The sequence below is a fragment of the Diabrotica virgifera genome, chromosome 6, assembly GCF_917563875.1.
Source record: "Diabrotica virgifera virgifera chromosome 6, PGI_DIABVI_V3a".
NCBI classification, from domain to species: Eukaryota; Metazoa; Arthropoda; class Insecta; order Coleoptera; family Chrysomelidae; genus Diabrotica; species Diabrotica virgifera.
The window spans coordinates 236,236,129-236,251,808 of NC_065448.1; the positions used below are offsets into that span (position 1 = coordinate 236,236,129).

At 31.9% G+C, this 15,680-nt stretch overlaps 1 protein-coding gene across 1 annotated transcript in view; it reads left to right on the forward strand.

Annotated features, from left to right (window-relative positions):
* LOC126887340 (RNA helicase aquarius) overlaps positions 1 to 15,680 on the forward strand; it is a 200,932-nt gene that overhangs the window by 149,027 nt on the left and 36,225 nt on the right. Inside the window, exons 9-12 of the mRNA XM_050654788.1 lie at positions 4,759 to 4,972; positions 9,901 to 9,949; positions 10,047 to 10,282; positions 13,523 to 13,753. Of these exons, the coding sequence (XP_050510745.1) occupies positions 4,759 to 4,972; positions 9,901 to 9,949; positions 10,047 to 10,282; positions 13,523 to 13,753 (730 nt within the window). The remainder of the gene's footprint in view (positions 1 to 4,758; positions 4,973 to 9,900; positions 9,950 to 10,046; positions 10,283 to 13,522; positions 13,754 to 15,680) is intronic.

A 15,680-nucleotide genomic window follows, 5' to 3' on the forward strand; every position in this document is an offset into this window, starting at 1 on the left:
GGTTAATTATCTTTCTGCAGGGGATAATGCGGGCCAGTTTATATATTAATCCCTGTCTCCAAACAGTATCATATGCTGCTGTTAGATCTATAAATACTGTTGCTGTCTTTTGTTTCTTTTGAAAACTAGCTTCTATAAAAGTTGTTAATGACAGCACTTGGTCCGTACAGCTTCGATGAGGGCGGAAGCCAGCTTGTTCAATGGGGACATTTTCTAGTATCCTGTGACTAATTCTGTTGAGGAGAAGCTTTTCTAATAGTTTATATACCATGCTGAGTAGAGCTGTGGGGCGGTAGTTTTCTGGCTTATCGTTTGATTTGCCCGGTTTCGGAATTGCAATTATCTTTGTTCGCTTAAGTGAGAAAGGAATGTTACCTGACTGAAGTATATCATTAAAGAACATTGCAAGCCACTGTTTCGTGTATGCACCACTGTGTATCAATAACTCTGGATGGATACCATCAAAGCCAGGTGCTTTACCTGATTTCATTTCTTTCAGCGCATGTGTGATTTCAGAAATAAGTATTCTTGCTGAATATTCGGAGTTCGTTCTGTTCATTTGTTTTAATGCCCTTAAGTCTCTTTTCACGTTGGTAGTATGTGTTCGATCTCGTGGAGCTCTGGATAGAGATACTATATGGGAGGCAACCTTGTTAGGAGACATTTTAGACTCTCTGGATTCCAGCTGGTTAGCTCCTCCAATTTTCCGCAACAAGGACCATGCCTGCCGGCTTGATTTTTTGAAGTCAAGGTTTTCGACAGTCTTTATCCATTTTTGGCGTCTAGCTGTGTCGATGTTGTGTAAAAGCTCATCGGCTATTTCTCGGTCACCACTTTCGAGAAACTTCGTGTATAAGTCTTCACATGTTTCAGTCCATCCAGGCACATATTCTTTGCGATACCCCCTAGGGATGGTTTTCTTGGCAGTGCTTATTACTGCGCCCACAAACCTCTCATAATGTTTGCTGGTTGGAGGGACCCAGCTCAAGGTCCGGTCTAGTTGTTCAGAGAACTTCTTCCAGTTTGCTTTTCTAAGATTCCACCTGGGTCGAGGATATGATCTAATTATTGGAATTGATATTCCGATGGTGATAAGCACCGGACGATGTTGAGTATGTGGGAAGTCTGCAAGGACACTTCTCGCAGTTGTTAGTGGTCTGTCATTGGTATCTTTTGAGACAAAACATAGGTCTGGGTTATATTCTTTTCTCCATGCAGCTGATTTAAATGTTCCTCTGTCTTTGGCATCAAAAACTAGATGTGTTTTGCTCTTCGGACCATTCTACTAGTGCCTCCCCATTTTCATCATTCGTGGTGTACTTCCACATTTCGTGGTGGCTGGTGAAGTCGCCGATGTATATAGTAGGATGTGGATGAGTCTTTAGCACTTCTGGGTTCCATGTAGTGGCTGGAGGTTTGTATATGTTAACTACGGTAATATCTCCAATCTTGGTGACTACTTCATGTATATTATTTTCATTGGAAGCAGAAAGTAGGAAACCATTTTCTATATTGCAGCGAATGTAGGTTGCGACGCCGTAATGTTTATCATAGGTGGCTCCCAGTAAATCGTAGCCAGGTATCTTTCCCCTTAAATCAAGCTGGACTTTGTCTTCAGTATGGGTCTCTTGTATGGCAACCAGGTCAATGTCGTTATCGTGTAGGATTTTTTGCAACACTTGGCATTTTGCCTGGCTTATGCCCTCGATGTTAAGGTGACAGACTCGGATACACGGTCCGAGATCTCTAGTCAGTTGGTTCTGAGAAGAACCTTTATTTGTTCCCATCGTATGTTTACGTATAGATAAGATTTCTGTTTGTGATCTGTGATGTTGGCAGGATATTGTTTTTGTTTTTCGTTCGTCTGCCGCCAAATTTTTGCTAGTTCATTTAGCGTTACCCAGGGTGCACCACATGGAGGCGAACTAGCATTACACCCCAAACAGGATACCAGAAATAAACAGACCAAGAGGAAAAACACAAATTAGATGGAGAGACCAACTACTACAGGATATTATATCAAAGATGGAAATTGGAAACTGGAGAGAAAAAATTCAGGATCGGAGAGAGTAGAAAAAGATAGTCGACAAAGCAAAAAACATATTAATATTTGAAAAATGGCCTAAAGGATATACTTTACGTCAAACAGAAAGGATACGTCAAACAGATTAAAAGAGCTCACTGAATATTGAACGACCTATCTACCTATTAGAGTCCTCGGTGTTAATATACATACAGGGTGATTGATTAGTGGGGTAAAGCTCAATAGATCCACTATAGTAATAGATAGCAATAAAAGTTAATAACAAAAATTGTAGCCAACTTTGAGCAACAAAATTAGTTAGAATATTACAGGTTGTTCGATAACACAGTGGCAGACCAAACTTATGTTTTTTTTTAATGGAACACCCTATATTTTATTTTATATTCGAAATTCTGTTAACTTCTCCATCACAAAAATATAAAGGTTTGTTATGTTATACAGGGTATTTACAAAGTTATAACCTATTTTATATGAAAATCGTAACAAGTTCAACTCCCTATATAAATAAAAATATGCACAATAGCACAATATTAAGGCCATATGTTTTTATTTATTGTCAACATTTTCAAGAATTATTGACATTGCTAATTTTATTAAATCAAATACAGGGTGAGTCAAAACGCAAGTACATTATTTTCTCAGTAATTTTAAATGGAACACCCTATATTTTATGTCACTATCGAAAAGTACCATTACCGTAATTTAATCTGTGTACAACATTCCGTATATCTAAATTTATTAGTTTTCGAGATACTTTCATTTTTCAGAGCAAATTATTTTAGGTGTCTAAGGGCCGGGTGTTCGAACGCTAATCAACAATGATCACTATCAAATATTTAATTACTGTCACCAAAACTGTCAATGTCAACTTTTATTGGGTTGCTGAAAACATAATTGATTAAAATTATGAGATTAGTTAATCAATTAACATAACAATTATTAACATAATTGATTAAGTAATTTCATATTATGTTTTCAGCAACCCAAACAAAGTTGACATTGACAGTTGGTGACAGTAATTAAATATTTGATAATGATCATTGTTGATTAGCTTTCGAACAACCGACCCTAAATTTATCTAAATTTTAAATAAGCCATGACTGAATTGACTATTGATGATTACTGATTATCAATCCGGTAATCAGTGTAACAATGTGGCAAATAAAGAAATAAAAATAATTTATTAGTAACACATTTTACAAAAAAAAAAAACATAACCACAACATGCAACATTTTTGAAACAATTAAAAACTACTTTTTATGTAAACGTAACAAATAAAGAAAGAAAATTAGTAATAAATTTTCCAAAAAAACGAACAAACACAAAATACAACATTTTGTGAAGACAATTAAACACTACTTTTGTATGTAAATGTAACAATGTAACAAATAAAGAACGAAAAAGAATTTATCAGTAATACATTTTGTAAAAAAAAACAAGTTTTGAAAAAATTAGAAGCTACTTTTAATAAAATATTTTTAATATTTAATTACATAAGGTGTTCAAATTTACCTCCTAACACATTTATGCACGCCTAAAAACGATCATTGAATGAGCTACTTACTCTACGAAGCATTTGTAAATTAACACATCAAAATACACTTTGTATTCTATTTTTCAACTCATCCCTTGTTGTTGGGGGTATTTTATAAACTTCATTAGTAACGTAACCCCAAAAAAATCAGTCCAGTTTATTAAATTCTGGTGATTTGGGTGGCCCCGCATTTGGTTCATTGGAAAATGAAAATATCTCGAAAACTAATAAATTTAGACATAGGGAATGTTATCTAAAAATTAAAGTACGGTAATAGTACTTTTCAATAGTGATATAAAATACAGGGTGTTCCATTTAAAATTACTGAGAAAATAATGTACTTGCGTTTTGACTCACCCTGTATTTGATATAAAGAAAATTAGCAATATCAATCATTCTTGAAAATTTTGACAATACGTAAAAAATATGGCATTAATAAACCATTGCTGTTTTGCTTATTTTTATTTATACATGGAGTTGAACTTGTTACGATTTTCATAAAAAAATGGTTATAACTTTGTAAATACCCTGTGTAACAGAACAAACTTTTATATTTTTGTGATGGAGAAGTTAAGAGGATTTCGAATAAATAAAATATAGGGTGTTCCATTTAAAAAAAACATAAGTTTGGTCTGCCACTGTGTTATCGAACACCCTGTAACATTCTAACTAATTTTGTAATGTGAAGCTCAAAGGTGGCTACAATTTTTGTTAAGTTTGCTATCTATTACTATAGCGGATCTATTGAGCTTTACCCTACTAATCAATTACCCTGTATATGAATTAATGTAGGACTTCGGCAAAAGCATTGCCAAGCTTTAATTCAATTAAAACGGTATCAATAGGATCTTACATGTTTCGGTATACCCTACCTCGTTAGAGATCCGGGTAGATACAAATTCATAATCAGAAAAGTGAACGAATGTCTCTCTGTGACTGTGTGAATGCTTCCCACTTCAAGTGGATAGCTACAAAAGTCCCATCTTTTTTGATGGCCATAAACGAAACACGACTCAATGAAGTCTGCTTCTTGAAATGCGAAGTTTCGAGGGTCATTCATTGTCTTTTATACTTATGAATTCGTATCTCTGAAAAAGTACGAGGTGACGGGGTTTATAATTTACATTTTAATAAGTAAAATTTAAATTTACACTCATTAAATATTATTTCACTTTTCAGATTTCCCGTCATGAAAAGAGAGCATCCCAGTTGGAAGCTCTAAACGAAATGCCGCTCTACCCTACAGAAGATATTATTTGGGACGAAAATATTGTACCGACTGCCTATTTCTCCGGTGAGGGTTGCTTAGCTCTTCCAAAGCTCAACTTGCAGTTTTTAACTTTACACGATTATCTTCTGAGGAATTTTAACCTATTTCGACTTGAATCGACATGTAAGTATAGTTTTACTTATAGAAACAATAATATAGTAATGGTATAATACCCTTGGCTTCTAGAACACATAATGAGATTATGAGATATAGGTACTACCCTCGGGTGCAAAAAAATCGATCCACTTAGAAATTTGGTCATTTTTGATGCTCGAATTTCCTAAACCTATTGTCCGTTTTAAGTGATTTTTTTACAACGTTATAGCCTTATTCATTAACAATATCACTGTAAAAATATAATATTGTTTTTAGACAGGTAAACTGTCATTGTATACTGAGTGTACGAATCAAACTGTGTTTTTTTCTCAAAGTTCGCATCACCCTGTGGACTATTCTAGCATTTATAAAATACTGAAATTAAAACTATAGCCCCATGTTTTCTTAATATTCTGTTTTTTAATGCATTCGCTTATGTTGGATAATAAAAAAGTTAGGTCCTTTAACAACTGGCCATGTTCGTCATCAGTACAGGGTGTTTTTAAATAAATGCGACAAATTTTAAGGGGTAATTTTACTTGAGAAAATAGGGACAGTTTGCTTTATAATGATATGTCTGCAAATGCTTCGTTTCCGAGATACGGGATGTTCAATTTTTTTACAAACTGACGATTTATTTATTGCTGTTGAGATATGCAAATCAAATTTGGTGGGTTTTAAGACGTAGTTATTGCACATTTTTTGACATACAATTAAAAATTTGATATTCACCATTGGCGTGCATACGGGTAATATGATCGGTCATAATACCCGTTTGCGCGCCAATGGTGAATATTAAATTCTTAATTGTATGTCAAAAAATGTGCAATAACTACGTCTTAAAACCCACCAAATTTGATTTGCATATCTCAAATGGTTTTAAAGCAATAAATAAATGGTCAGTTTGTAAAAAAATTGAAAATCCCGTATCTCGGAAACGAAACGTTTGCGGACATATGATTATAAAGCAAACTGTGCTTATTTTCTCATGTAAAATTACCCCTTAAAGTTTGTAGCACTTATTTGGAAACACCCTATACTGATGACGAACATGGCCAGTTGTTAAAGTACCTAACTTTTTTATTATCCAACATAAGCGAATGAATCTAAAAACAGAATGTTAAGAAGGCCTAAGGCTGTAGTTGGGTTTTAATTTCAGTATTTTATAAATGCTAGAATAGTCCACAGGGTGATGCGAACTTTGAGAAAAAAAAACACAGTTTGATTCGTACATCCAGTATACAACGATAGTTTACATGTCTAGCAACAGTATTATTACAGCGATATTGTTAATAAAGGCAAAGAGAATGATGATGATGATTGTTAATGAATAAGGCTATAACATGGTAAAAAAATCACTTAAATCGGACAACGGGTTTAGAAAATTCGTGACATGAAATTGACCAAATTTTTAAGTGGATCGATTTTTTTGCACGTGAGTGTCTATTTCCCATATAGTAGAGTAGTAGAGAATCCGATATATAAGGTCTATCTACACCGATCTGTTTAATGGATAAACATTGTTGGATATGTAATTTAGTACGTTAAAAATTATAAAAAACAATGGGTGTCCGATATAATTTTGTCCAGACTATAGGATTTGATTAATAATTTAAAATTACTTCTTTTATCAATAAAAAATCGACCTAGGCAGATGTCGACGGTTGAAAGGTAAAAGGTTGTAACCCACAAATCAACTTTTTTCAGGAAGTAGAAAAAATGTTCTATTCAAGTTCTTTGATGACGACTTAACCTAATAATTTTTTCATTAATTTATAGATCAATAATGTGAATTATTGAACAGTGCCTTTCTCAAGTGATATATTTTAATATATGTGTGCTCTTTAACGTCTCTCTTTTATTGTTAGCATAATAAAGTGTTAAAATATTCACATTTGTTTTTTCTATAATCCGTTGTCTTCGATGCTGATCATGTCTCCCATGACGTCTTCATATTTTATGGAATAAATATAAAACAGAAAGATTTGCAAATTTTTATAAAATATTTATGTTAACCATTTCCGGAAATTTTAACAAATCAAACTACGGCAAAGGAAATTAGTTTGTGGTTTTGATTAGGTAAAATAATTACAATGGGAAAATCAACAAATGCCGCTATCAATTAAGTTTAATTCTAAATTTCGATATTAGATATTTACTACAAACAATCCAACAAATCAAAATAAACTGTGTCAATGTACAATTTATAAAGAATAAATTTAAAATAGATTACTAAGGTTGTTTAACCATTAAAGGCGACCCCCAATAATATGACCATGGCCTCTAGTTCGTTGGCAACTGAGCAAATTTCCCCACATAAACAATGCAAATTTTTTTATTTTATAATTTTAATGAAATTTTATATTTAAGAGGCTACAGTAGCGCGTCATCAAAACGGAAATCGCGTTCCAAGATTGCAGCTGAATTTTGAATATTTTGTCGAGATATTTGGCGCCCATATTCGTAATATAGTAAAGAATGGCGGTACAGAGCCCAATTTGAGAAATATGTTAGTATGTGGCAATTACTCTATAATTAAATGCTGTATTGAAAAAACGAGCCTGTACGGCCATTAAGAAGAACAAAAAATACACTTTCTTCAAATAAACTTTTTTATCCCATTCCTAGATTTTGTGTCACATTGAAACTACTAAAAATTTTTATTTCTAACAAGAAATCGAACATATTATAACTAATAACTGATTAGGCAACATAGAGAAAAAGTCACTGTCATTTTGACAAACCTGCGTCAGGTATAGTTGTTCCATTTTATCTTTGCCCATGCGTTACGATTCATTTTCAAACAAATTAAATCAAAACATAAAGTGAAACGTACGCCGATGTGTATAGTATACAGGGTGTTTCATTAATAATTGTCCATATAGTAACTGGAGAAACCTTAGCACAAAATACGAAGATTTAACCTAAAACACTTAAATAAAATGTGGTTCCTTACTGAGTTACAGGGTGTTTTATCTAAAAATTTAAAAACTATTTTTGCTCAGCATTTTAAAATTATTCAACGTATCTTTTTCATACTTGGCAGGAAGTATAGGTACTATACAACCTACTAAATTATGTTAAAAAAACGTTTATTATGTCGTTTAAACTATCTCCCGAAGTTATATTGATGACGCGCTACTGTAGGCTCTTAACTCGAGATATATAGGCTTGGTTTAGATATTTTGATTGCTAATATTGACACAACTGTGGACAATTCCGAAAAAAAAAATACGCTCTGTCCATATAAACCAATATTTTACATTTTTTCTCATCTTGCTAAGGCACGTCGAATGGTATATCGCTTATACTATTTCGGTGACTTTAAAACAGTACTTACGGTTGCAACTCTAAAACCGAAGTCCGATGTCAAATGTCTGGTCTTCAATACCATCCCTGGGTTATACGCTGTGAGCTCGTACGTAAAGGGGATATTTAAAAATTCGCGAGCGCCAGTAGTGACAAGTCTGTAAACGTGTACTGGAAATTTGACATAAATGTCAAAGTGATTAATTTAAAATTAAAAATAAAAACATTATAAAAAATATTAGTTGGTCAAAGCTGTGGTATATATTTTTACCTTAAATATACTTACGTTTTAAATACTGAATTTAAGTTTTTTTTAATGTTCCGTAATATGTAATTATAAATTAATCTATTAATCTTAGCGCCATCTACACGATAATTGTGAAAGTATCCGAAGTAAGAAATTAATATTTTATCAATAGAACGTCAAAATGCTTCGCAAAATTTTAAAAAATCGATTACAATATAATTACTTTTTTGCGTTGTAAATATTAAGCGATAACAATTAAATAATAAATTTAAAAATTACCGGTGAAAGTTGCATTACTAATCCGCTAGGAGCGACACCAGCGAAGCTCAGAGCGTATAAGCTTACATTCGACACCTCATTTGCCATTATATCTATATTAATAACGGAAGAGTTGTATTCGCGGACGGACAGACAGACAGACGGTCATGAAACCGGAAGTATATATTTGTTGTCGTCTTGCGAGGGCGCGTCGAATAATGTATCACTTGTACTATTCCGGTGACTTTAAAACAGTACTTATGGTTGATTTTCTAAAACCGGGAGTCCTAGGTCAAATTTCTCACCTTTAGTACCATTCTTGGATTATACGCTTTCATTCGACACATCTTTTGTCATTCTACCTGATATAGTGACGGAGGAGTTATATTCGCGATCGGATGGACAGACAGACAGACAGTCTAGGTCAAATTTTTCACCTTTAGTGCCATCCTTGGATTTATTAGCTTTCATTCGACACATATTTTGTCATTCTACCTGATGTAGTGTCGGATAGACAGACGGAAGGACAGACGGACGTGGATAATTCAAAGTTTTCACATTTTTTTCAAAATTTGGAGAAAACAAAAAGTGCCATTAAATATCATTTCATTACTATATCAAATTACAGGTTCCATTTGAGAAAACTCAGAAAATACTCATTCTGAGTTTCGGCCAACCCTGTATACTAAAATTAAAAATGTCGCTATATTAATAATTTTTAAGAAAAGTAGACTATATTAAAAATCATTTGAACATAAATAGATTTTTTGATGTCAATGTTGCTACGAATTTAATAAAAAAAAGTAATTATCTTTTAAACTACGTGATATAGCATTACAAAACCTTATATTTTAAAAATGAAGACATCTAGGAGAATCCAAAAATGTTATAATGTACAGGCTGTTCCATTAATAAAAACAGTTTGTGTCACCCTGTTAATACGGATGGCTCTGTATATTTGAAAATATTTTTAAATCATGGTTCTATAATATATGCCCCAACTTTTACCTAAATATTTTTTTTATTTATTATTATTTATTTACCTTTAAAATAATTTATTTTAACACAATAAAAGTGTTTTTATCATATTATTTTTTATTATTACCATTTTAATAATTACCTAATTACTTTGTATTTTCAGATGAAATTAGACAAGACATTGAAGATGCTGTCAGTAGATTGTGTCCCTGGTAAGCTTATTATCATTCATATATTCATATTAAATTATGTTATATAACTTCAAAGATTAAAAAAAAAGAATTATTTCTAAATGTGTAATATTTTTAGGAAAGCTGAAGATGGAAATATATACTGGGGCGGATGGGCTCGAATGGCACAGCCCATCATCAATTTTGCCGTCGTCGAAGTTGCCAAACCAAACATTGGGGAAAAACGACCTAGTAGAGTTAGAGCAGATGTTACTGTTAATTTGGCAGTAAGACCAGAAATAAAAGGGGAATGGGAGAATTTACGTAAGCACGACGTATGCTTTTTGGTAACAGTCAAACCAACAAATCCAATAGGTAGGTTCAATTTTGTGTCATAATTGATTGTTCTTCTTTAAGTAGGTACGTCTTCTTAATAAGGTTGACTATTATTACGGCTATCTTCTCCTTTGATATTGCTGCTCTAAATAACTCAACAGAGTTACAATTGTGCCATTGTCTCAAATTGTTTAGACAGGATATACGTCGTCGGTCTATGCTCCTCCTGCGCAGTATCTTTCCCTTATAATGAGTGCCGCAACGCATATCTCAGCTCTCATGATATCACCCAGCTACTGCAATTTTCTTATTTTAATTGTATTTAATATCTAGTTTTCCTTGTTCATTATTTTTAAAACTTGGTTATTCGCAACCTTATCGACCCAACTTATGTTTATTTTTCAGTAAGCTCCCATCTCAAACGCTTCTATTCTGTCACTTTTTTAGTGTCCAAGCCTAAATTTCTAAGACTCTGGGCTAATTAGCAAAATACAAGGAAAAGTTATTTACCATCAATTTTATTGCTGGAATCGAATTTTCTGACTGTATATATTATTAATATAGATATGCAAACTCCGCAGATAGTGTGCTACTTTTTTATAAACAAAATAGTGCCTAAAAATCGTGTTTTTTCCATTTTTGCTCCATAACTCCAAAGATTTTAACTTTACACCAAAAACAACCAAATAAAAATTCACCGTAATTAAATTTTGCCTAGAGACTTGTTTTTTCCGATTTACTTCGACGAAAATTTTCTCCGGAAATGCGGGTTTTTCCAACAAAATCTTTAATTTTCAACTAACATTTTAGATGAGTAATTGTCTATCAATAATTAAATAACTTGGTAATATTAAAGCTCCTTTCGTATAGATTATAATTCCAGCAGCCGATGGAAATTGAATGAAGAGTTTAGCAACAATTGAATTGTTAATTAAAAATTTACGGTCGCTATAATAACCACAATAATTACAATACATAAGAATAATTATGATTTTTGTATAAAAAGACACTATACCTACCTAATGTACTTTACAGACTTGAAATTCGACTATTTAAGCGGCCTCATGAATATTTTAAAACTATAAACAATTTTTTGGCTTATAAACAAATAGAATATCTCGGGAAATATTAAATTAAATTAAATTATGAAAACGGTATTGGAAAAAAGCGGCAGGACGCTTCTTTTAAAAGAAAAAACTTTTAATTGTGATGAGTGGTTCCTGAGATACAACCGGTCAAAGTTGACCGGCATTTACAGGAAAGATATAAACAATAGGATCATAATTTTTAAACCATCACCTTTCTACTTTTGTCCTCTTTCGCAACACCAATTTTCATATCTTTAAAATAGTCATAACATATATTAATATAATAAAAACTATCGATATTACGAGTGAAAATTGATAAAACTAGCAAAATTCCAATCCAAAATTAGGTTGAAGAAAATGTAATCTCAATGTTCAAAATCGGTATACGTTAAAAAATGCATTTTCTCGGCTTCCCATGGAGCAATTTTCTTCATTCTTTTGTTGTTCCCAAGTAACTCGAGTAGAGCCATCTAACCAACGCATTGTTAAATGTCAAAGTTGCTTTTGTTTTGTTATAATAGATTAATTTATTTATAAGAAAAGAAAACTACATATCTGTTCCAGTTGTAGACTTTTTTAGATAAACTTACTACAAGTGTACCTTTTAACGTTAAAAACACAGATATTCTGATTTGAAAGCTCATAAAATTATTTAAACAATCTTTATTTAAACAAATTAAAAATTTTGTTATAATAAATAGATAAATTTATTATAACAAAACAAAAGCAAATTTGACATTTAATAATGCGTTAGTTAGATGGCTCTACTCGAGTTACTTGGGAACAAAAAAAGAATGAAGAAAATTGCTCCATGGGAAGCAGAGAAAATGCATTTTTTTAACGTATACCGATTTTGAACTTTGAGATTACATTTGCTTCAACCTAATTTTGGATTGGAATTTTGCTAATTTTGGCAATTTTCACTCGTAATATCGATAGTTTTTATTATATTAATATATGTTATGATTATGTATTTTAAAGATATGAAAATTGGTGTGGAGAAAGAAGACAAAAATAGAAAGGTGATGATTCAAAAATTATGATCCTATTGTTTATATTTTTGCCGTAAATGCCGGTTAACTTAGACCGGTTGTATCTCAGGAACCACTCATTACAATTAAAAGTTTTTTTCTTTTAAAAGAAGCGCCCTGCCGTTTTTTTTCCAATACCGTTTTCATAATTTAATTTAATATTTCCCGAGATATTCTATTTGTTTATAAGCCAAAAAATTGTTTATAATTTTAAAATATTCCTGAGGCCGCTTAAATACTCCAATTCTGTAAAGTACATTACATAGGTACAGTGTCTTTTTATACAGAAACCATAATTATTCTTATCTATCATAATTATTGTGGTTATTATAGCGACCGTAAATTTTTAATTAACATTTCAATTGTTGCTAAACTGTTCATTCAATTTCCATCGGCTTCTGGAATTAAAATGTATGCGAAAAGAGCTTTTATATTACTAAGTTATTTAATTATCGATAAACAATTACTTATCTAAAATTTTAGATGAAAATTAAAGATTTTGTTGGAAAAACCCGCATTTTCCGAGGAAAATTTTCGTCGAAGTAAATCGGGAAAAACACGTTTTTATGCAGAATTTAATTACGGTGAATTTTATTTGGGTATTTTTGGTGTAAAGTTAGAATCTTTGGAATTATAGAGCAAAAAATTGAAAAAACACGATTTTCTGCCGCCATTTTGTTTATAAAAAAGTAGCACACTATCTGCCGACTTTGCATACCTATATTATTAATACATGCAGTCAAAAGATTCGATTCAAGCAATAAAATTGCTGGTAAATAACTTTTCCCAAAAATGGCCTATTCTCCGATAATCTGCCCAGACTATAAGCATTGCAGACTCAGATCATTGTGGCAAAGTACTTTTCTCATATTATTGAATTTTGATCGGGTTTTTCCTAAACGTGATTTGATCTTCTATGTATTATCGATATAATCATAAAACAGTGGAGACCATAGTTAGGAAGGCGAAGCAGAGTAAGGCCACAACTGGAAGCAAGTGGGGCAAAATAGAAAACACTGGATTGAATTGGGGGAGGCCTATGTCCAAAGTTGGATTACTTAAGGCTGAAGAAGAAGAAGAAGTATAATCGTTGTTTTCGGTTGCGGTTGTTCCCAAGTAATCAATTTGTCGTTCTAAATGTATTTTTCCATTATTTTTAGGAACAAAATATGACTATAAACAACCATTTTTGTCTCAAGTTGGCTTAGAATGTATAAGAGGTTGTGAGGTGGAAGGAATGTTGGACTCAAATGGGAGAGTTATAGAAGACGGTCCTGAACCACGACCAGTTCTACCTGGAGATCAGAGAACTTACAGGGTATGGTTAGATTGCAATCAGTACCGAGACGATATGAACAATACGAATCAAGGCAAGGAGGATGTATATGAAGGTATGTATGAATTTATATCATTTATTTTTTCAGAGATTATTGATAGAAAGTAAAGCCATTTATTTTGAAAACCTTTTGGTTGTTTGAGGATTATAAAATTCCATTTGTGTATTTTTGGTTTTTTATTAAGTGCAAAATGACATACACTTTGTAATAAAAATAATACGAATCAATTTTTTTGTTGATGTCGGTATGCAATTTTTATATTCTGACTTATTCCTAATTTTTTACTTAATAATAGTACATTTGCAAGTGCAAATATTGTATATTGATTAGTATATTTTTTCATCTTGTATGGACCGTAATCTTTGACACTTTTGCACTCAAGATATACCGCAAAAATCCAATGCGGTATAGTCAGGTGTTTCCTACACAAAAAATAATAAATCACATAATTACTGAAAGTTGTTTTTTATCAAATGTGTTGCAGATACAGTAGATAATAGGCCAATGTGACATACATCATGTTTGAAAATTATTTTAAGGGAGGTACAGAGCCCTTCAAATAATGTGATACCTCAAGATCGGTCTATTTCAAATATATTCAGAGTGGTTGTCTTCTAGTTGATAATATTCTCGCCATATATTTAGTGAAACTTAAAACAAATTAACACAAAGTAGCATTCAAATCAGTCAGAATTTGCTGCCCCTAGGACAATAACATCATTTTCAATCAATGTTTTTCCAATCATACATTGCTATGTTCCAAATGATCGAGGCCAAATTTTTCATTGTTTGAAAAGAAATACATAACCTAAAAAAAAATTAAGTTATTGTCCTTTTCATGAGCAGAGCATTTTTCAGTGCGTAACAAATGATAGGAAAAAGGCTAAGTCCGTGATAATACACATTTATGACATTTATTCTAACATAACATTTTAGTTAAATTTGACAGTTGTCACATTTTATTTTCAATTTGGAATAAAAACAAATCAAATATGTTTCTTGCATTTATAAAATGGTATTTTCTTTGATTTGTATAGTCTTATAAATTATACAGATTATATTTGTAATATTATTATCTAATTAAAAAAAAATATTTTTTTATTATGGGGTCATCTATCGACAACTAGAAAAACTAGAATAAATGTTGTAAATGTCTGTAATCAGAGACGTACGTTTTTTTCTGTCACATACAATTTAATGCGTTAGAAAGAAATCGAAAAACTGTGACGCACTGAAAGATGATCATGAGAAAAAGAATATAACATAGACATAGAATACCTAGGCAGCTCGCTGCAACCTGAAATTGTTCCCCCAATGCGACAGAGAAAAATGTTTGTAAACAGGGTAGACATCTCTTTCTAACCGACGAGGTTTATCCAACCGGTTTATCGATCGAAAGTCCCATAGTAGATAGACCCACTGATTGGTCGGTTAGAAAGAATTGCCCAACCTGTTTACAAACATTTTTCTCTGTTGCACTGGGGGAACAGTTTTTAGACTAATAAGTGTATATAGTTATGAAGAAGAAAAAGAAAATTATTTTAATTATATTCGTTATGTTAGGTTACGCTGGTACTTTTAGAATAGAGGTAAACCTGTTTATTAATTTTAATAACAACTGTAGTTTATAACATAGTTGTTATTTTTTTTTCAGTATATTTTTGATAATGAGTTAAATAATCTCGAAAGCTCAAATAAACCTTAAAGAGTTTTATTTAAAGACCAATAGATGAATACAAAATTCAATACATCTATAGCATCAGACATCTATATGATCTATTCTTCTTAAATTACCATGTATAACTTCCGTTCTTGCTATTATTGTTTCCGTTTACCTTTTGAATAAATCATAACTTTCTTTAGAATTATATTATAAACAAAATAAAGCATACCAAACGATGCAGTTATACGGTGCATTCAAATTAACCGGTAATATATGACAAATAGAAGCTAAAATGTGGTTTTTGTGGTAGACCTAAAT